At 39.1% G+C, this 23,619-nt stretch overlaps 1 protein-coding gene across 3 annotated transcripts in view; it reads left to right on the forward strand.

The window, feature by feature from the left end:
• Positions 1–23,619, forward strand: part of TENM1 (teneurin transmembrane protein 1) — a 306,894-nt gene that overhangs the window by 171,430 nt on the left and 111,845 nt on the right. For 2 of the 3 annotated variants that reach the window (XM_027898080.1, XM_027898096.1), the window contains exons 6-11: positions 5,019–5,171; positions 10,335–10,534; positions 11,984–12,194; positions 15,454–15,555; positions 16,625–16,819; positions 20,045–20,245. In XM_027898080.1, coding sequence (XP_027753881.1) covers positions 5,019–5,171; positions 10,335–10,534; positions 11,984–12,194; positions 15,454–15,555; positions 16,625–16,819; positions 20,045–20,245 — 1,062 coding nt within the window. The remainder of the gene's footprint in view (positions 1–5,018; positions 5,172–10,334; positions 10,535–11,983; positions 12,195–15,453; positions 15,556–16,624; positions 16,820–20,044; positions 20,246–23,619) is intronic. The other variant, XM_027898087.1, reaches the window with a different exon arrangement.

Raw genomic sequence — 23,619 nt, forward strand, 5'->3', positions numbered from 1 at the left:
ACATATTAGCAGTCTCAAATTTTCATATTTGTTAGGGGCAGAATGAAATAATATTTTTTTTTATAAAATGAGCTTACCAAAGATCACCCCTTCTGTAGGTCAAGATCAGAACTTTGACTCTTATTTGTGTGCAGATATTTTCACCTTTTGCTTCACCTTTACTAGAACTGAGACACTGATGCATCCGTGGCTTCGTGCCACAGTAAAATCCAGTTTTATAAGCAGAACCTGCTAGCAGTTACAGAAACAAATAATTTTCTGGCACTTAGTCAGAGCAGGTGCAGAAAGAGTAGTCAGCTGCTGGTGTGCAGTCTATTACAGCTCCTCTAAAGTCTGGGCTTCAGGGAGATGTTCTACTGAGATTCTGTAAAATAACTGGAAACAGCAGAGAAAGCTAAACAGAAGCCTTGAGTGGAGGTCAGCAATTTGGAGGGACTTCACATTTGTATGATTTTTGTCCTCTGAAGTTCATCTCGCAGGTTGTAAGTACTTATTGCACAGGACTTTTTTGACGTCTCCTCACTACTGAGTGTCTCTTTTGCACCGGAGCCAAGGCTCTTATTCATATTCTGCCAAACATGCAGCACCGGAGTTGACAAGCTGTGCTTACACAGAAGGTAGATAAGAATAAATTAAATTAGATCATTGGCTTCGTAGCAGATGGTGGGTTAATCCAGTTTACAAAGCGAGTTCTGAAAAAATTGCTTGTATCTTTGTGAATATTTACTTTAGTATGCCGTGGAATTGTAGGGACTGAGGTAGACAATCTGGAAGTGTCAGTTTGTTTTGTTCAAATGTTGAATAAAATAAGCAATCTGGCCATTTACTTCTGAGGTAAAGACCCAGGCTTTGGTTCTGAGCATGGCCCAACTGGTTTCACTTAGAGCAGTAACATGAAGCAACCAGAAACCTGCCTCTGGAGAGAGAAAATCCCTTAGGCAGCATAAAGTAACATTGGCTTTATATCTCTTTGTTCCATGAAGGAAATTTATGGAAAGGGTAGATGATGTAGGCCTTTAATGTATCTTTTTCTGCAAGAGATCTGTTTTATACCTAATAATTATTTTATACCTAAGAAGCATAATAAATTACCAAGAAAAGCTCTGTACTATGTGTGGGATCTTCTTTATTGGAGAGAGAGAGAGGTCATTTAAAGTTACCCTGCGCAGCTCCACTGTGGAGCCTGGCCGGGCTAAGGTGGCTGAGGAAGAAATTTAGGTTCACTATAATCCTGAGGTTCAAGCAAGCCAAGAAAGAGTATCTTTTCAGATGAGCTTTGCAGTAGGATAGAAGAACCAAGGAAAGAGAGAAATCAAGTCATAAGTTCAAGAATGCCAGGTAAAGAAGCGCAGTTGCTACCAGCAGAGAGAATATTGCACTCAGCTGTCAGAGGAGAGGTTCAGTTAGGCCAGCTGAGGGGATATTAGGGACTGATGCTCCTGCTGACTCACCACAGCTCCTCCTAACAGAAGTAGGAATTTTGCAATCATGCCAGCTAAGCCATTTCATCTCCACTTGCCTGGTAGCCCTTGGGTTCTGCCTGAAATTGTAGCAGTTCACCAGTGACCTTGTGTACCCTACGAGTAACTGAAGTATTTTAGGTGCTACAAAATACAGGGTTTGTGATTGCAGAATTTTTTTGGAATGCCAGATAGGCAGAGCCAAAGCAGCTTTTGCTTTTTCTGTAATATGTGTAGTCATCAAACCTCAAAGGCTGTTTTGTGTTCTGTGTGAACTTGAGCTACATCACATAATGCATCTTTAGTCCTAATGGTGGGTTGCGTAGTGTTAGTCAGCAACCAGCCCTCAAGAGTACTGCAGTCAAGGTCTTGTGTAAACATCACTCTGGAAGGCTGAACTCCAAGTAAAGGGCAGAGACCTTCATCAGAAAGTGAATCTCTCTCCTTTTTACCCAACCCAGTGCTAAGCTGAACAGAGCGATGGCTCATCTTCTGTTTGGTCTGTGGAGTAGGATCTTATAGCTGGGCATCACACATGGGAAATAGAGCTGAGAACCTTGCAAAGGGATTGGTGCTGTGGGAAATGACATTGTGGCCCACAGTTGAATTGCATTTTTTTTGTACCCCTTTGTGTAAAAAGGGGAAAATCAAAAGCCAGAAATCCACTAGAAAAATCAAAGAGAGAATGACTCAAAAGAGAAGTTCTTGTGAGCTTTTTAATGAAATTCAGTACATGGTTCCTTTTTTCTAAAGAGATTTGAGAGACGGAGATTTGAAAGTTTTGTGTAATCTTATTTGGTGAAATAACTGTATATTTAAAACATAGTGTACATATGTTGTAGGAAACAAGATTTGTAGGAATTCTGTATATCCTAGGTAAAAGAAAAGTATCACAGAAAATAAAGAGACAAGATAGGGCTCTGTGTCAAATAAACACTTATTATTCCCCGTAGTTAACGTCTGAAAAAGGTATCTGTAGGAATGAGTGGCTTTACTGGTGTATGTGGTCTGCCTTGTGTCAGAGTGACACCTGGATCTGAAGGTAATTTCTCAATAGCTAAAAGTAACATAATGAAAATTGGAATGATTTTAAGACTGCAAGGTGAACAGGTTTCTGCAGGGCTAGAAGTCATTTAGTTCAACTCAAGCAGACCTTATTTTCCCAGTAATGTGCTTTCAAGCACTCAGTTGTGCCCATTTTTTTGATGCAAATCTGGCCCACCAGTGCCCCACTCACCTCCCGTGGACAGCAAGTCCGAGGCTGGCAGAGACCGTCATCTCTACAGCGCAGTTGGTGTTTCTCAGGGAGGAAGCTGACTGTCAAACACAGATACAGATAGTTTTGCCAGCTTGCCAAGCTTTGGCACGAGCTATAAAAACAACGGCACTTCCTCAGCCTAAAGGAAGATGAAGCAAGTAAATGATTGGAATCGCTGCGATGTCAACAGGCACAGTGTGTGTGATCTGGAAAAGACAGGCAGTAAGGAAAAGGTGCAGTACACATTCAGCCCTTGCTTTGTGGCATTCCCTCTGCAGCACATGCAAATGCTCTTAGGAAATTATGTGTGCAGTTGTGTTTTGCTTCTAGTGTTGATCTGATTGAAGTGCTGATGTAATTATTTGCATTAGTATAAATGAAATATACATTCTTTCGTTATCAGTCCCATTGAACTTTGTTCCCTTTTGTTGTTAATAACTCTTTGAATAGTAAGAATGTCTAGAAGGGGAAGCCAGAAGCAAGAACATCTACTCTGGAAATGTCAAGGCATGTTGGCTTTTGTTGCACCTTCCCTATGTAGAAGTAATCTGTCTTTCATTACGAAGCTCAAAGCTCAGACCTCAGCTCTGTGTGGTCTGACTGCAAGACCTTTTTCAAAGTATTAGCGTGGTGCCTTGGTGATTTCAATCCTGTAGAATATGAAGTAATCCAGGCAAGTCTCTGGCTTGAGTTGTCACAACTGACACTGGCGTAAACTTCTCATATCTCTTCTGGGTAGTATCTGCTGCCCAATGGTTTGTCTTCAGAGCCCAGATCTAATGGTGAGTCAGTGATTTGAGAATCCAGTAAATTTGTCTTTCTTCTTCCAAAGCCAATATAAAAGATGTAAATGAGTCACAAATACTGTCACCTCGCTAATTCAATAGTGATGCTCTCATTTGCTTCATTTGGATCGTGTCACTGTAGTTGGGTGACCAGGAGTGCACAGATCTGGAATTAATGACTGTAGATTGGGAGCTTTGCATTCCTGTGGTAGTTTGGGCAAGCCCTTGCCAGGAATCCGTTCAAGGCTTGGGATTTTGTAAAATTTTTATACTTTAACTTTTCAGCATGCAAGGGAGTTTGTGAGCAAACATGTGGGAAATGGACTCCAAGTTTCCCAGTTGTATTGAGATTTTTTCCTTGAAGTATGTGCAAGTGCAGAGTAAAACTATGCACTTTCTTAATGCAAGACCCATTCTAGATCACACTTCTGAGAGTCTCTGAGGTTCCTACGTGATTCAGGAAGAGCAAATATATTGCCTTTTAGGCTCCCACTGTGGGCAGATCCTACTCAGTGCAAATTGCTTCATGTGGGTAAAGAGCTGCTGCTTGAGCTTTGCTCTTTATGTGACAATTTCAGCTCCTCAGTGGGGGTGATCCTCAATTCATATTTTAGTGGGTCATCTGTCCTCCCTGCTGACTTACTTCAGTTCTAAGGCAACCTCTTCCTTGGAATACTTTGCCCTTTTCAGTAAAACCTAAGTAATTGTCTAGACTGACTGCAGTACTATCATATTATGTTAAAATAAGATCCTCTGTTGCTGTCTTTCTCCTATCATCCTTTGAGGCCTCAGATAAGAAACAAAGAAAGGAAAGCAGAAAACACAAATGGATCTTCAAACTAAGTGGAATAGGCAGCCCCTGTGTAGGGTAACAAGGATAATTTATAACTTCCTAAAAGGATTGGGTGGTTGATTTCATAGTGCACATATAAATAAAAATTATATTTCTGTTAATTTGTGTTGTAAAATAATTGCATGTATTTTAGATCTAGAGCCAGCTTTTTATCTGCAGTGTAATTCTAGAAAGTAAATCTATGGAGTCGATGTTTTTACTAATGTTTAACCTAGATGAGAGGGTTTGGAAATGCAGTGGGCACGATTTTACTTCAGATGGGGTTGGAGAGGTGAGAAGTTGGTGTCAGTGCTTTAATCAACAAACTGAGCTCTTTGAGAGTCAAAAGCTGAGAAACAACATTGATGTAACATTAGAATCTGTCTCGTAATATTGAATTTATTTAACTGTTATCCTTTTAATTGCAAGTATTTCCATTAATTGCTGTAGAAATTCATCACCCTGACCTGGCTGAGCTCCAAAAAAACTGTGGAAACTAATTAAACATTGAGTTTTAAGGTAAAATAGTAAATTGCTCATTAGCCCCCTTGAAATGCTGATTTATTACTAACAGGACAAAGTAATACTTGACTTTGCAGAAACTGGGTCATCACATTTTTTCGAAGTCTCATTGAAGGTGCTGTAGCTTAGACATCAATTAATTGGTCTTCATTTTTTTGCAGCAGTACACTTGTTTGGTTTAACCTGGCAACTACAGCCTGTGGAAGGGCAGCTCTATGAAAATGGAGTTAGCAAAGGAAATAAAGGAACAGAATCCATGGATACTACTTACTCACCAATTGGAGGAAAAGTTTCTGATAAAACAGAAAAAAAAGGTATGTGTGAATGAGAAGAAAGACAGATGATGAATAGTTAAATATCGCCACTGTTCGGATTCTGTGTTTGCTACATTTTGACAGTATTTTGAATTCAGGTTCTGTCTTCTTAAGTATCATTTTAAAACGGGTATGAAAAGCCCATAACCAGATAGTTTCTATTAGCCGAACTCTCACTGAAAATAGCAACCAACTCAGACCATTAGAAAAGGAAGGTTCAGTAGCATAGTAATTGCCCTTCTTTTGTGAGAGAAGTGAGTTGAGAGCATTTGACTTCTGTCTTAAGACAGGGGAGGGGAGACCATATTTGCCTTACTCGCACTTGTGCAGAGGTCTTGGTGCTATGCCTGTCTTGCAGACCAAAGTCAATCTCAGGCAAAGTGAAACCCTTTGTACTGACAGGTCAGAATGTGCAGAGGGGTAGAAATCTTAATGCTTCTCAAGTCATCCAGTTCTTGAAGGCGTAAGCTAAAATACAGCATCCTGTCACATCCCAGCTGAACCAGTCACAGTGAATCAGCTCACAGGAATCTACCACGGCTTCACAAAACGCCTGAGCCAGTCTGGCAGCTCCCTGCTGCCAGGGGCACAGCCCTGCTCTGCCCTCCTGCCTCCCTCTGCAGCTCCTTACTTCCCTGTGCCCGCTGCAGGGATTGTCTCTTGCACGACCGAGACACAGCAGTTCCCTATGGCAGCAGAAAAAGGCTTTGTTAAAGAATGCAGGTAATCCTGTGCCATGGAAGTGGCTGAACCAGACCTCTTGAAGGGGCAAAGAAGTGCCAGAGCTGGGATGGGAGAGGAGTGGACAGTGCAGCCAGGAGTATGGAACAGAGAGGACTGAGATGTTCAATTCCTTCCTCTGAAGTCCTGTCATTTAATGTTGTTAGATCACCTGCTCCAATATGAGTCACAATCTTCCAGTTCACCACTGTGATGATGCTTTCTGACCATGAGGAGCAGGTGGCCCTCCCATTTCTTTTTGTGATACTCAGAAAAAGCGCATAAATCGGATTAGATCAGAAAAAAAAGCGAATGCAAGTAGAATATGAAACCTAATTTTTCCAGTTGTGAAGTGGAAGGTAAAATTGTACTGATTGCTCTGCCACGATGGGAGATTTCCAGAGCTTTCAGATTTTAGAGCAGAGCAGGGATCTGATTTTGTGTGTTCCAGGGAAGATTTATGACTAAAAATATGCAACAAAATAGGACGTTGTTGTCTCAGTCCCTCCAGGAGGAAGATTCCATTGCACATCAGTGGTCTTGCAAATCAGGGTGGCACAACTAGATAGACATCATATTGAATAAATGAGCAATAGAAATATATGTAAGGAGAATAATGTTGTTATCCATTATTTTGTCCCTTAGAATGGATTGGTAGTGAATTGCAGTCAATGTTTTATACACTTTTATATTATTGTCCTGGTGCACCATGGAAAATATCTCAAGTAGTTCCTCTCAACTACGTTAAATCTTTTTGTCAATATATTACAGAATTAATAAAAGCTTTTCCGAAGCATTTGGCTTCCAAAGGACGACTTGCAGAACAAAAAGATCAAAAACCTTAAAAAGTTAAAAGCTTGAAAACAGAGAAAAGGACATGTGAATCAATAGAGACTCAATGTAGTAGGTAAAAACCCAAACCAACTGCCTTGCCCTGGGGAATCCCAATCTCTAGTGTAGCTGCACAAGTCCCCCACAACACTGAAGAGCAGAGGTCTGTGATAACAGAGTCAGTTCACTGAGGGCTTATCCAGCTGTTTCAGGTCAGTCATCAGTATAGCTAAACTGTTGTCTCACTTGTCCCCTTTCACCTTTTGTGGGTGACATGTAATCCAGCTTGTATTTTAGCAAGAAGTATGCACTGGGAAAAACACAAGAAAATTCATGTGGAATTAGTACATGTATAGTCTGGCTCTGGCTAATTTTTGCTCATTTTATTTCTTTCTGTCACTTTTAATAGATAGCAGTAGTTTTATTCCCAGTCCTCATAAAAAATTCTCCATGTGGATGTAGTGAAAGGCAGCATTTAGAAACAGGCAACTCCTTTCCCTACAGCAGGATACCATAGAAAGTTGATGCTTTGCCTGTAAACTTGAAGCCTCTGATGTGATTTCACAGGGATAAATAACTGCTGTCAGATACTGTGGCCTCCCATTTTCCCCAGTCAATGCAGCAGCACACAATTTCCAGACTTTGAAAGCATATATTTTAACTAATCTTTTAATGAAAATCAGGTTTACAAACCAGCAAGTCAGATTTCTTCAAGAAGTCACTTTATAACACACTGACCCACGGCTATGAGTTAACATTTTAATATGTAGTAATGTGATTAAAAAGTCAGACATCCTATTGATGCTGGTATTTACCAGGGGAGTACAAGGAGATTGATTGTTTCAGGATCAGCAATAATCAGCATACGGGTATGTTCTTGTGAAGGTAATTGGCACCACACTGTTTGGAGTTTTTCTTTCTTGAAGCCAAGAGAAACCTGTGAATAGAAATCTGTCTTCTGTTTTAGACTTCCAAGGAAAGTGTGCTTAGAAAGAGTAGGGAGGAATTAATACCAGTGGGCAATATTGGGAGCTGAACAAGGAATTGAATACAGATAATTAAATGATACTTTGTCATAGGAAAAATGTCTAATAAGAAACAAGAGAAGAATTGTATTGAAGCACTGTAGTTTTAAAAGCTTATTTTTGACTTTTTCATGAAAGAGCAAGGAAGTGCATGAGGACAGTCTGTGAAGAGTATATCTTCAGATGTCTTTTTTATCCAGGCAAATACCTCCTTAATTCAACCAAGCACAGAAACAGAGCTAAATTCCTTTTCTGTAAAGAAGGCACAGTGGCTCAGTGAATATGAAAACATGCACTTCAGGCATGGCTCCTACAGTGGCCTTTCCATGCTATGTGGCTGACTAAAAAATTAGCATTTGAAAGGTAGAGATACTTCAACTGCATCCTATCAGTTAGTGATAGATAGTATATATATTTTCCTGTTAACATTATCAACAGCAGCATGCACTTCTTTCCCATGTGATGACACAAATGGATATATAAGTGCATCTGTTTTTTTAAAGTTTAGATAAAATTGTTTCTAAAGCAAAGGTATTTTCAGCCAAATGTGAAATAGTCTGAGATACATTCTTTTGAGCCTAGAAACGCTAGCATGATATTCAGCATAATTTGATAGCATCATTTACTGAAAATTCACCCAGACTAAAGACATAATCCTTTTTATTTTCAACAAAAAAAACCCAGACCTTCTCACTTCAACAAAATAAGAAGCAGTTGCTGTATTTTAAAGACCTTAAACACTGACCAATAATGCCATTAACTTCAAAAATGATACTCTATCCTTGACTTTTTACTTCTACCATGTTGTAATTGTTTCACATTAATTACCATGTGTCAATAACTCCAAAAAGTTCCTTAGTGTTTTACTTAACCCCAGGTAATTGCTTGCAAAGAATCATTAAGATTTAATATCTCTGGAGTACCAGAAATACAGGAAAAGGTTTATAAATTTACACAAGCCTAGTAGGATCTTTTATGAGTTGGAGTGAGAAGGGATCCAGTTTCATTGTCTAACACAGAACATTTAATTCTCTTTTTAAACCTCAACATTCAAGATTTTTTCCATTAAGCTAACTGGGGAGTAGTCTCACCTTGAACATTGTTAAAGCAGCAATTTGGAGATATTTTAACTCACAGACTAAGGGGTGTATTTTTTTCACAGCATTAGATTATGAGTTCTGTACACTAAAAATAGATGGGTTTACGTGATGAGGTGTTAAAAGTTAGCTCCTGGTTCTTGCTGTGGCTTTAGTGACACAAAGCAGCCGTAAAGCTGAGAGATCCAGTACCCTGAGAATTGCTCCTGCCTTGTAAATTAAATCTCTATTCATTAAGAATGCTAAGTACTTCCTACGCTAGTTAAAGCCTCTGTAAGGTCCCACTGAGGGTCTTTGTTATTAACGTGTTCAGGAAAAGCTGGTCCTGGCTTTGCTGCTGCTTTTTTTCACTTCCAGTGTTGATTTATAAAATTTCACGTACATTATATTGGATTAGAAATTTATATGCATTATTGTAAAAGGTGAGAGTCCACTCACTTTGCTCCTCGATGTTTTTAACTGTGGTACTGGAATGAAACGAAACATAAATGGTTATGACTGCTGAATTCAATCTTCTCTTGACTCATCCTCTGATGGCACATACAATCCTGCTTTTATTCTAGTTGAAAGGATGGAAATGTCAGAGTTTTGCAAACCTTTCAGTGGAATTAGCTCCAATGTTAGCAAGATTGGGTCTGTGATTTGCAGCATGTCATGATGCCGATCACAGACAGGCATTAAAAAACACAAAGTTGGTGATATAAGCCAGCAAAGCAAGCCAGCTCCAATTTAGTTTGGCAAAGTCTTCTTTATGCATTCCATTCCCCTTTCTATTTCAGCTCTCTCATACCCATGTGTGAAGTTACATATTGTGGATGTCTGCAAATTTATTGTTCAGCATTATGAAATTATGCCAGTTTTCTCTTCAGAGTGCCTGTCCCCGTCCTCGTGCCCCTATTACGTTTTCATGCAGAAAGACCAAGCCAGAACAGATGTTCTTTATTTCTCCAGGACTAGATTATCACTACCATAATAAAACCATTAGGCATGGTGATTAATAGAAATCTAGGCTTTGCACACAGGCTCTGAACTACTGGGTTTGATGGATTTACTGTTGTCACTGGGGTCCATTTGTGTAGCTTATGCCATGCCCCTTCAGCAGCAGTCTGAAATAGGTGTCAGAGGGGAAATGTCCCACTGCCTTCTCCCTGGCTGTTCACAGTTGAATGTGGTTTGTTTCTATAGCTGATAGGTAAAGACCATGGTTTGTGCAGCAGCAGTTCCACCTTTTCATATTCAGTGCAGTGTTCCAAGATTTCTAGGGCAAAATTGCCCCATGACACCTCTTGCTGGAAACATTGCATGCAGGTTTATTTGTGTCTTCCAACGTGTTCAATTAAAAATGCAATTATTTCAGCGAAATGCCCTCTGTTTAGAGATTGGTTTTTTTATATTCCATTATATATCTAAGGCACATTTATACCTTGTGACCTGTTATCTTCCTGCCATGACTACACAACTGACTGTTTTGTTTGTTTCTGGAAAATTAGTGTTTCAGAAGGGCCGGGCCATAGATACAGGAGAAGTAGAGATTGGAGCACAAGTCATGCAGACCATCCCCCCTGGTTTATTCTGGCGCTTCCAAATTACTATTCATCACCCAGTGTACCTGAAATTTAACATCTCACTGGCGAAGGATTCTCTGCTGGGAATTTATGGCAGAAGAAACATCCCACCTACTCATACACAGGTAATTTGAAATAATCCTGCTTCTGTCATGCTTACATTTTCAAACAGCAGTGGATGTGTGTGTTCACAATACATTTTCAAAGCAGGGAGGGAGGAAGGGACTGGCTGTAACCACAGAAAGCAGTCTGGCAATCCCTTTCTTTTGCTGAGCTCTAGCTCTATGCTCAAACCATTCCCTCTCTGGGGAAGAGACAGTGTCCTACCAGAAAGGTCAGCAGCTGTGACCACAGGGATGTGACTGTCTGGGAGGCTGGACAGGTACACACTGTTCCAGAGCTTCAGCATCCTCTGTGCAAGGGCAGTGGGATGAAGTACCAGATCACTTGAAAATGCTTTAATCTTTTATTGACTCTATTAAAACAAACAGATTGCATAGGCAGTATAAAGAGTTAACAGAAGAGAAAAAATCTCTTTTTGGTTTCTAAGATGATGGTGGGGTTTTTTGAGTGCTTACTCCTGGGGATTTGGCAGGAGAAAACCTAGCTAATATTAAAATAAATAAATATTACTTATGGTATATTGCTGGTCACATTTAACTTTTTTATATTTTATAGACTTAATGTATTTGGCATATGAAGCTGTCATTTCTATAGATAATAGATCTTTCATCATTCTTTATAACAGGATCACACTCCATAGAGTGTGATAAACATACCTGGAATAATGGAAAGACTGTTTGGAAGGGACCTCTGGAGATCCTCTACTCTAACTTGGGAATTTACTAGAGTTCTGGTGTTAGAAATACTTTTAACAGTCATTGACTTTAATTGGAGCTGGATCCTCAGCTGATCTGACATTGAACTTTACTGAAAATCAGAATGCCTAAAACTCTTAGAGAAATCTATACTTCTCTTGAACAAGGATTCATAGAAAGGTTTACATCTCTGATGCTTTGAGGTCAACAGATCTTAAAGTTGTCAGCATCAAACCAGTTAGGTATTAAGACCTTTCATGTAAAAAAATATATACTTACTTGCGTTAACAAAATTATATCAAAACTAAATATATGTTTTATTTATATTTATGGTATCAATAGTAAAGGGCAGAGATTTAAGAATCTGGTATAGAACAATAGGTTCTTTAATCTGTTCTTAGCATTTGAGATGAATAGATACATAGCATAGGCACTACAGCTTGGGAATTTTGGAATTATTCCCATTAAGGAAATGTAATTTTTGGAGTAAATCTGCTGTATTTAGTGCAGCAAGTCTGAATTTACCCTGTCACAGCAAAAAGCAAGTTTTGATGCCAGATTTCTGACCTACCGTAATGCTTTTTATATGTAACCTGAAGCTGAACAGACCGGGTTATGCAACTGCTGTCCACATCGGTGAATGCTTAAGCAATTCCTCATAAGATTTCAACTGTTTATTCCTGTTTGAAGGAGACATGCAGAGCAGGTTCATGAATATTTGCTAGCTGGTTAATTTTTTCCTCATTATTATTTCAGTTTGATTTTGTAAAACTGATGGATGGAAAACAGTTAATTAAACAGGAACCAAAAAACTCAGAGGAGCCTCCGCAAGCTCCCAGGAACCTGATCTTAACTTCACTGCAAGAGACAGGTTTCATCGAGTACATGGATCAAGGAGCTTGGCATATGGCATTCTACAATGATGGAAAGAAAGTGGAGCAAGTGTTTGTGCTCACTACAGCAATTGGTAAGAGCAATTACAGTAACGTTGTTATTCCCACTATTACACTGGAAAGGGACATTCGAAAAGAAATTATTTACCTCAGTTCCAGCTTCTCTTAGGTATTGTCTTAAATATGTTTTATTTCAGCTTAGTTTAGTTTGCCTCAGCGGAGCAACTTCATGTTTAAGCCGATATTGGACAAATCGCAACATTTGTATACTAAAGATGGATGTTATCAAATTAATTAAGTGTGAAGTTTTTCTGTGTTAAGATTTTTATATGATGGCTTAAATGCTTGAGTAATTTCTGGTATTATCTTGTTCAAAGTAACAGAGATTATATCTACCCTCTCTACTTACATGGGAACCATAAATCCTACAAAAATTATCCAGGCTTCAAGTTTTTATTTCCCGTATTTGAGTCAGTTAGAAGTTAGAAAATCTAAAAGGTGGCCTTTTTGGATTTTGGTTGTGAATACTGTTGTTTTATCCAGTTATTCAAATGCACCATTTTGTTTGGAATACAGAGGGCAAATACAGGAGGCAGTGTCCTGACTGCAAATCAGATTCCTACTGCCTTTTTAACACATATAGGTGGAAAAATGTTTGCAGAGGTAGGTGAGTGAGCAGTCCTCACACGTAGAGCTTTTTTAGGATTTAAATTTAGGTAAAGTGTTGTATTTATGACAGTCTCGGTTTGCTGCAAGACTTTAACCACTATACCCTTTGGTTAACCTGTTCTACCATATGTTTAGCAAGATGTCTTTACTAGTAATGGACATGCCATCTGCTCTTCAGAAAAAATGGATACTATTTTTACTTTGTGGTAAACACCTTGCAGAGTAGGAGAGTATGATTCAAATAACAAAATTCTGAAGGACTTACAGAAAAAGAAAGTTAGAAAATGAGACAGAGTTTTAATGACTGATTCTGGTATAAAAGTTCGTATTTGCTCTGTTCAGGAAAGTGTATCTTTTGCAAGCAATAAAATATGAGAAAATAATATTCAAGTGATTTGTGAAGCATTGTTGCAGATTCTCTACAAAGACAATAAAACATGGCCAAACTCCAGCCCAGATCAGAATCCAAATCCCTGCCTCCTTGTTTATTTCTGCTGTAAGATCGCAGTGTTTATACAGAAGGGTTTCATTTAGTAGCATAACCTCTCAAAAACAAAACAAAAAAAAAAGATTAAATTAGTTGCTGCAGTTTAGTTCTTGCTGTAGTTGGTAAAAAGGAACTTGTCCATCCCTTATGTGGCCAATAGGCAGAACAAACTGTGTCTTAAAATAGGAAAGCGTGTTAGACATAGTGCAGGCAGGAATCCTTATACTTCATCTTCAAAATGGCTGCAAGAAGACATTTTTGGGGAAAAAGACTGTTCATGCTGCAGGAAGAATCTGTTGCAGATGCATTTGAAAATAGTGCTAGCTATTTTCTTTTCATAACCTGTATATCTGCTTCTCCTGGATTTCTGTGCAAAACGGTTCCTGGTTGTCTCTTTAGGGGTTTCCAAAAGCAAAAAAACCCTTGAGCCACACTTCTTACCCAGACTGGGCTGGCTCATATCTGACATCTCTGCCAACAAAGGAATCAGCCAAGACCCGAAACACTCAGAGTAGAGCAAGAGCTTGGATGCATCTCTGCTGTGTGCTACTGTGAACCAGTCATGCCCTCCCCATCAGCGTCTGCTAGGTAGTTTTTCAAGATGCTCAGTGTTAGTTATGTACAAAATTGATTTTGCTGACACTTTGGCTAAAGCTCGGGTCAGACTTTCCCTTGAGGAGGGTGATTTGCATGCAGAATGTGGCATGTCTCAAGTTTTGTTAGCTAAATAAAGGACAGCCCAAAGTGGACATTGCACTGGGGGGGAAGTAACTTCTCAAACCATTAATTCTTTATTTCAGGTCAATGTAGGGATCATTTACTATGTGATTCCAGAAAACTGATAAGGCAGGCAGGCGCATACACAGAGCAAGAGAAGAGTTGATAATGAACAGCAATATGAAAAATTAATAATAAGCAGCATACCTGTGAAAAAACTTACTCCTAAAAATGAGCTGGTTTTTGACTTTGAAACAGACATCTGTGTACAGGAATCAATCCTTGTCTGTCCAAGTGCCCATAAATAGGATCAAAATAGTTACATCACTTATGTTTATTAGTTATAGGATGTGCTTATAATGCATCATTTGACAATGTTTGAGTTTAAAAGCATAACAGATTAAATATTCACTGGTATGCTCTTTCTTGAGAAAGCTTTTCCTCCCAAATCTCTTGCTATGGGCAGATACTCTTCAAAAAGATCTAGGTTTTCTTCTTGTTCCTCAACAGTTGTTATTTTGTGGGAAAGGAGTCATATTTCCCATCATCCTGTAGTCAGAAGTACCTCCCACATCTGTTAGTGCACGAGCCCGTGGAACAGTCCCTGTTCCTCTCTTCCATCCTGCATGGCATCTGTGTGGGCTGCAGAGCACCTCAGTCCTACAGCTCACCTGACAGTGACCTGCTCCAGGCAGGATCATCTTAGCTTGAATTTACTTCATATTCTTTATGCAAACCCCACATAAATCAGTGAATCTACTGCTTTCCTGAAGGAAATACGTGTGTAAATTAAAGCCAGCTAATCCATGTTCAGATATGAGCCTGTCCTCCAGTGTGTGAGGTTAAGTGCCTTACTATCCAAAGCTGTGTGATAAAATGTAGGCAAGTTTAAAATCAGAACTGAAGGTGGGTTTTTTTCCCCTTCAAATCTAGTTCTTAGTCCTTTATCGCATTGAATTTCATCACCATACACAAGACTATTTTTTTGTTTATCTGATTGTATAGAAGTGGAAATCCTGCCCTTCTCCAAGGGATTCAATTCACGTGGTTCAAGTGAACACCATAGAAGGCAATTTACTCTATAAACAGGTTTCAAACAAATTACTTCAGCAATAAAAGAAAGTGTTTAAGGTGGATATTTTTCAGCAAATACTCGGGATCCTGCAGTGCTTTTAATGGTGGTAAATTTTACATGAAACACTTACTTTAAAAGCTTTTTGGTGTAATATAAATGATGCACCTGTTATCTCAAAGCTGTCAGGACAAAATCTAATAAATATTTGTAAGCTGCTTGAACAGGAATTTTGTTTTATGGCTCCCTATGAATGAAAATGGGCTTTTTACTACTCCTGCACCTATTTGTATGTTGAGATGTGTCCTGCAGAGTGAGGTGAAGATGCCATTCATTTCAAATTCAACCAATTTCTGTTTTCTTTGTGCACAATTGTCTGAATAAACAGAAATTCTGGATGACTGCTCTACTAATTGCAATGGGAATGGAGAATGTATCTCAGGGCACTGCCACTGTTTCCCGGGATTCCTTGGTCCTGATTGTGCAAAAGGTAATCTCATATTAACTGACCCACAGTGCATGACAAGGATCATGATTATGGTGTGTGACTGCTGGGCTTGCACAGATTCAAAGTGATTAAAGGAGATTAAATTCCTTTTTCCAGCCAGATGGCAGATACAGTATAAGCACACATGTGGAAAGTTTCTTTATGCTGTACTTGAGTTAACATGCATCAACCACTTCACTCTCCCTGACTTTCAGAGTTAATAAGTTCCTCCATCCCTTTTCGCATCCTCTCCATAATAGTAAAATACATTTTTTATTAAGTGTGTTAGCTTTGCATAATGTTTTCTGTTATTTAAAAGTGAGAAACAGTTTCACTCTGGCGAAAACATAAGTAAATCAAATGCTTCTGTGGTCTTAACTTGAATAGGGTGTAGATAAGAAAACCTAAAGCAGCTTACAGACAGTTTTCCAGCATTAAGGCAAAAAACATGTTAAGTGACCTTATTTCTTTTTCAGATATTTCTGTCGGTATTATCCATCATCTGCTGCATATGATGTCCAGAAGTTCTCATGTTTTTCCAATGTCTCCTCAAATGTAGGGTTGACTTTATTTTTTTTTTTTTTTAAGACCTCAATTGGCTCAGAAATAGATACTGGATTGTAAAACTGAAATTCCACATTGCTGGCTTACATGCAGATTAGTAATGGCTAAAACCTCAGTAACATCAAGTCTTCTTAGAAGGAAAAAGAAAAGGGCAGGATCTTGCTTCAGTACACAGGGAAGAAATATTAATCTTACTGAAAATCATAAGCAAGCATCACTGCAAATTTTCTGCAGAGGCCAATCAAGGGGAGAGAATTATTTTTGTCTTCTAAGATATCCCATTTCAGGTCAAAATTAAGGTATACAAGTGAGACAGACTGAGGAGATGAGGACATTGTGTTCCTGCTGCACTACCTAGTTCAAAGATTTCAGTCTGTTACAACCCTTGAACCAAATGGAGGATCGAGGAGCTGGAGTGGAAAAGCAATTTTACAGAACGATAAATGCAATAAATGTTAATCTATGTAAGTATGTAAATACATTAAAAAGGTCAATCTGCCTTCTTCAGATTCCTGTCCAGTGCTGTGCAGTGGAAATGGAGAATATGAGAAAGGTCACTGTGTGTGTCGAAATGGGTGGAAAGGACCAGAGTGCGATGTTCCAGAAGAGCAGTGTATTGATCCAACCTGCTTTGGCCATGGTACTTGTATCATGGGCGTCTGCATCTGTGTCCCTGGATACAAAGGAGAGATTTGTGAGCAAGGTTGGTGAATTTTCCTTCTCTATAGCTAGGGGGGTTGATTTTTGTCTTTAATCGTCACTCCTGTTTAAAGGTAGTTAAAAACTCAAGGATGTGTGATTAGCTTTCTGTGGAGCAGTACTGACTGTTTTGCTCAAAACTACCTTTCTTGTACTGTCTTGTAGAAAGTAATGTTAAAATAGAAAATTTTGGAAGGTAAAGGTATTCAGGTCTCAGTAACAGTCAGTGGACTGATCACATAAGATTCACATTTTTATTCAAAAGGATAAAATTATTTATCATTGTCTAATAAGACTAACTAATATTTGTAGCATGGGCAATCTTCTGAAATACTCCATTGAAGCTCAGTAGCAAGACCAGAACTGGAAGTTTTTGCAAGCAGTGTATTCTCAATCCTCTGAAAGTTTTCTGGAAAACATCCCAGCAAGCAAGGATTCCATTTGTTTTTTTTTTCTGTGAAAGTTATGAGACCATCTAAATTTGTCTCCAATTTTCTTCTCTCAGGCTCCAGATACCTTTTTCAGGAAGGGTGGCTGGTGTCCCCAGCGTTCCTTGCTGCCTGTAACCACAGTCCCTTAGCACACACCATCAGAGAGCCTGTCCAGGCTTTTTTACTGGGCCAAAAGCTCAGGGTAAAGCAGATGGAATATCATTTAATTAAAATACGATATGGTGGTTCTCCACAGCAATCAGACGATCGTAATCAGCTTTTCCCTTCCTTCATTCTGTCACACCTTAGATTTTTCTGACAATGTAAAACCAAAAGAGCAGCAAACAGGCTCAGTTTACCAGAGCAGACTGTGTAATTCTGTTGTCATATGTGATTTTTACTGGGAACCTGTGTTCAGGGTACTAAACTGGCATCCTGTAAGGCTTGGCTAATAAAAGGTGGGAAATTATGAGAACAAGTAACTGTATTTTTACTGGTTTTGGTACTGACATGTCTCTGTCCTCATGTATAGACAGAAGCAGTTGTTGTTTCCCTCTTAGCATGTCTGAGATAGCTCATCAGCTTTGACTTTCTTCCCCGTGCATAGCCTTGGAAAGCAGAACTCTCCTCATGCTTGCCCTGATTTGATGATTTTTCACTGGTCCCCTTAGCCTGAAGCTAGTGACAGCATACTTTGTGCTTCCTGCTATATAGATTTTTGGTAATTCTTTTGAGTAGCACACAGAGGAGGCTTTTTATGTGGCTTGAATTCTCTAGTCAGAAAAATGTCCAGGATGGTTTTGATGGATCTGACATACCTGGGAATGGTTTTTAAAGGGAAGATCAAGAGAATGCTTCTGACATAGTCAGTTGTTGGTAGAAAACCCAAATGGGGAAAAGCAACTAATGCACAGATTTCCTCAGTGAGGCCATGCTGCTGAACAAATCTGTAGCTGGTGAGAGGCTGACTGCTGGTTTTAGTTGCTTTGTTTCTTGCCATAATGTGACCCTGCAAAATGGTTTTGGGGAAAAAAATGACATAAATGTACTCAGCTATTGAAACCAAGCGTGTGAAAACATTGGATTTTTATAGTAAGCAACTTGTTTAAATTAAAAAAGACAAAGGTAAAATGATATAGAAATATGGAGGATGAAACAAACCTGTGTAAACCAAGTATGGTGGGGTTTTATTGTATCATTGTGTGCTTGACATGACTGTTCAGTTTGTATTGTATAACATACTTTGTGCAGTAGTGAGGTAATTCTGTCACAAATGAATTAAGATTACATTATTGTATGTAAATATGATTTTAGTCTAATAGCAGTACTGTTAACGGAGCGGACATAGTAACAGATGTACTATCCAGGGAGCACCAGTAGCTGCATGTATTCATTGCTGTGGGAGTCCTTTGAATTTGTCCTGTCAGATTATCTTTCCTAAAATGGAGTCACTCAATTAATTTTAAAATATCAGCAAAATAAAGAGCTGTCTCGGGATGAGACAAAATTGTCGTGTATTTTTGTCCTGTGCTTAGCAAGATGAGCATTGTCCAGAAGCAGTGATTCCTCTCTTTTGGAATTACACTGTGCTATGCACAAGCCTGGAGGGCTGAAAAAGATAAAAAAAATAAATCCTGAAATTAAATCTTGAATTGGTGGTGTAGCAGTTCAAAAGAAAAAGCATTACTTCTTTATTTTTAGGTCAAAAGGTCCAGTAAACTGGAGGCCATTAATCTCTGTGTCTGAAGTATTTAGCCTTCCCTTCCTGAAGCAGGGAGCATCTCCTCATTCCCGTAGCACAGAGCACTGTTTGTTAAGTTTACAATTTAATTATTAAAACAGTGCTTATGCTGATACTTGAAAAATACATAGCAGAACTTTCACAGTGCCTCTTTACCGTCAGCCTGAAGCGTGATCTGACATGGAGAGGCTTCTGGCTAATTGTTCTCCGTGCTCAGACCCCACGGATCCTGTTCATCCTGCAGCCTCCAGAGAAGGCAGCTGCTTCCTGCTTCAAACCTGCCTGGTTAAAACAGTGCTGGGGCTTTGTGAAAGAATATGCTGCTCATACAGGACTAACCAGCCGATTTGAATTCTTCTACAGAGCTCCTGAATTTTTCACTAGGAGTAGTTTAATCCAAATTGAGAACAAATGTAGCTCTTTGTTTGCAACTTGTTCATCAGTACGTTATGACTTTTATGAAGCTGTTCATTACCTGCAATTGCCCAGCACATACTTTTTATGAGTGTATGATATTTGGGTTTTTTTGCAGCAAGCATAGAGTCAGAAATTCGTTACTTGGAGTTGGTGGATGACCTTTTTTTTGTAGCAAATTTTCAACTGTAGAGATAGCTTTCCACAGGAATATGAAACAATAAATCTTTCTTTTCCCAGGTGTAAATAAAACACAGAGCACAAATACCCAAGCGGAAATACAACACACAATTATAGAAGTAATTATTAATTGCTCCAGCTCTTTCCCAACCCTGCTGCTGAAGCATAGACTTCACAGGCTTAGACCAATAGACCTGTCCTGGGAATCTGTGCTTTAAAAGTAAGACAATATCCATGAAAGACAGATTCAGATGGCCTCTAACTGTCTCCATGCTTGCTTTTTTCCTTGGTATTGGCCTACACTTTTGCAGATGCTAACACAGACTATGTTTATTAACATAGTTTCAGTTAGGCTGCACAAAAATTACCAAATTGCTCTGAACCCCTGACGTTGTTTTTCACTAGTAAATCAGTGTGAAGTTGCAAGTTTTATGCTCTAAGTTGTATGTTCCCTGCTTTCCAGAGGACTGCTTGGATCCGATGTGCTCCGGCCATGGTGTGTGTGTCCAAGGGGAATGTCACTGCTCCACAGGCTGGGGTGGTGTGAACTGTGAGACCTCCCTTCCCGTGTGCCAGGAGCAGTGCTCGGGGCACGGCACTTTCCTCCTGGACGTGGGACTCTGCAGCTGTGAGCCACAGTGGACGGGCTCAGACTGCTCTACAGGTATGCTGGAGATTTTGCTTTATCAACGTTGCCTGTGCTTTCTGCTGACTTTCAGTTGCCAAGGATGAGAAATGCATTTTCCTTGTGGCGAGAATGTTGTGTGTCTGAAGGTGTGACAGCAAGAACAGTAGTCCAATAAGAGTGCAAGTGCCTCCTGGCATGCACGAGAGGCAGGCATGACTCTCACCTAGGTTGTTGAGCGCTGATCAGGCTCATGCAATCAGGGAATCCACAATTCTGAGAGAGATTGGGAGTATATTAAAGAAAAATTCTAAATGCAATGACTGATGAGTAAGAAAGCTCTGTCAAAAAAATCTTTAAGCAAAAGTGACCATCCGTTCTTTCATGCTGGGTTAAAAAATCTCATCTTTCTTAAAGTACCATCAAGGTTTGTTTCCCACTAAACTTGATTAAGAGTTGAAATGGGTTTCCTGTGTGCTTTGTACATTTACATTTCGTTTTCTTGAAATGAATGCACTCTGCACATTTTACTCTGTAATGGAGCGTGTCATTACCAACGTACGTACTACTATTTTTTTTCCCCCTTTAGAGCTCACAAAGCCAAAATCTCACATGATAAGTAGCACATCCCAGTACAGAATAGATGCAAGTGACAGATTTGCTGAATGCAGTGGAATACAACCAGTGGTCCAAGTCACCAATTTTTCTCAGAAATCATCATTCAAAAGAGCACTTGGAACAGTATAAATTTCCACTCAGGTCTTTTAAAATGTATGGTTATGATCTTAAGTAGGGGCTTACAAAACGTCCCCCTACATGATGAATTTTTAAGCAACAAAATATTGACATGCTAATAATTCTCAGTGTTTATTACAAAGACATTCTACACTCCAAAATTAATGCATGTAATTTTAGTCTGACACTGTCAGATATGGCACCTGCTTTGATAAGGATTGAATTTTTATTGGCTTTCAGCAAAAGACCAGTTACTTTCATTTTGATCCTGTATTTTATTATATGTTAAAAATATTCCATGATGGTTTTTATAGTAGTACTTTCATTAATGAAGCAAATAATTAGGAAGGGTGTTAGCTAGGTGGTAATTTTTTGCTCACAAAATATTCAGACTAATTCTGTTCTAATCCAGTATTATTGTAGCTCAAAAAATGATGTTAATCTCAGATAGGTATGTTGTGTCAGCTGCACGGGGCAATTAGATATTTAGTTAGGGATCAAAAAGCTAATAAATAACCTCCAAAACTGTTTTGATCAATTTTTAGAAGGCAACTTTTCTCCTTATCTCCATCAACCAGTAGGGAAAATAGCTCTCTTCCTCCCTACTGTCTTCTGAGTTACCAAAGGATGATTTTACAACCAGTAACAGTCATCTCTTTATAGCCAGATACTTCTGAGTTCTCCTTTCAGATATATATTTATTCACAGGTGTTAGACTAGAATCAGAATGGTCTTGGCAGTAGTGTTAGACTGAAGTATAGATGTCCATTTGTGCTTGAGTTGTTCTTCCCAGGATCAGCGATTGCTACGCATCTTGAAAATAAAGCTTGATTTTAGTGAGGAAAGAAAACATCAAATGAATAAGTAAGAGAACATAAAAGGAGTAACAAGGTCAGAATAAACGAGCTGTCATATGTGAATGGAAAGGCTCATGAGGTTCTGTACTATGAAGAGGATGAAAAGGGTAAACCACAGACTGCTCATCTGGAATCAAACAAGGAGAGCTCGCAACTGATAGACGAGCAGTCTCTCAGCCTGCCTCAAACCCTTGCACTCTCCTGCCATCTCTGTACCACATCATTGTCAGTGCTCTGAAAGTTTGCCTTTCTGTATCACCTTGAAGAACACAGACTCTTGTCCTGAGGATTTCTGTGTTCCCCAGGAAATTCCATATACTTTCAAAATAAAGGATCCGTTAGTTTAAGTTCTATGTTTTTTTGTAACTAGAAATGAATATATCTTGGCATACTTTAAAAGGGGGAAATAACAAAGGTTCCAGAATGTTTGTGAATGTAGTATTCCAGATCCAGTGTGACCCACCTGAAAAGGGATGAGCCATCTCTAGGATACCTTCCCTTCCCTGCCCATCTCTATCTCTTCAGATAATACAAACTTCCATTTCACAAGTGGAAGACTGGGGAAAGACAAAAATCAGTGTGGATATGGAGAAAGAGAGATGTGTGGCCCATGCATATCCTGAAGTATCGCCAGTATTTTTTGGAGCTACAGCCTGAGCTCTGGAAAAATTCATGGATTTTTGAGGCTGGAAAAGACCATGTTGTTCATGCTGTTTGATTTTTCTGTGGAACATTATCAAAAAAAAGAATTCATCCTTCAGTTTTTGTTTGACACTCATAGTTTCTGTTTAGTTTTTTCAAATTCAAGCTTCACACAAAGACCAAAAATGAAGGATAGTCTACCATGTCCTAAGCAAATTGTTTCAATTTTGCCTGACCTTCTCTTCTAAAAAGTGCGCCTTCCGCTCCCGCTTTGAATAGGTGCAAAATCCTGCAATTGTGTTTCTGTGAGGTGAATGACTGTCAGATTATCTGTAGTCCTTCCAGATGTCCACCCCATCTCTGCTCTGACCTGTGGCCTGCCAAAACCTAATTTCAGTGCACCACTTCAGGATCTTCCTTCCAAATCCAGAGTTCCTACTGGCCAGTTGCCATCCCCTGAGGGCCGGAAAATCCTCTTGCAGAACTCCAAAGCAGCTGTCAGGGTATGTTTTCATTGAACTGTTTGAATTGGTTCTCAATAAAAGCAGCTCAATATGGCTTGAAAGTCATTCAGATACTTAGTAATGCTAATCCTGCACTACTTGTAGGACACAACTTATGCTGGCTTTTTATTCAGCTCCGTTAAGATCCATCCTTTCAATATCCTTAGCTGGATATCTGTTTCAGACATATTTGGCCTCTTTCTACCCTACAATATTGAACTTCCATGAAAAGTCATTTTCTTTTGTTAGCTCAGTTTTCAATTTACCTCTCCCAGAGATGACATGGTTTTCATTCAGGCTTTGCCTTGCTGCTTATGCACCTCTTTGTAAAGGCTCTTCCTCTCAGCTAACGTTCAAACATACAGATAATATGCTTCTGATTCTTCCTTCTTCTTTAGGCAGCATCAACTAAATTTGGCTTGGAAAATATTGGCAGATTTTTAGCTACACCAATCAAAACAACGTTGGTAGGTGTCTTTTCTACAGCCACATGTGAGATCAGGAGAAGAAATTAAAAAAGCACCTGTCAGTACCTAAAATTTGGTTTATTATATGGGGAAGATCAAAGTGTTTTAATTGTTCTATGTGACTGTAGACCAACATGTATTTACCATGAGGGAGATGGATTAGCCTGTTATGCCAATTTTCCAACTGGCTTGAATGCTGAAGGTCAAAA

This window comes from Empidonax traillii, unplaced genomic scaffold (genome assembly GCF_003031625.1).
Source record: "Empidonax traillii isolate 1590-97213 ecotype Southwest subspecies unplaced genomic scaffold, ASM303162v1 scaffold20:size5563877, whole genome shotgun sequence".
Classification (NCBI taxonomy): domain Eukaryota; kingdom Metazoa; phylum Chordata; class Aves; order Passeriformes; family Tyrannidae; genus Empidonax; species Empidonax traillii.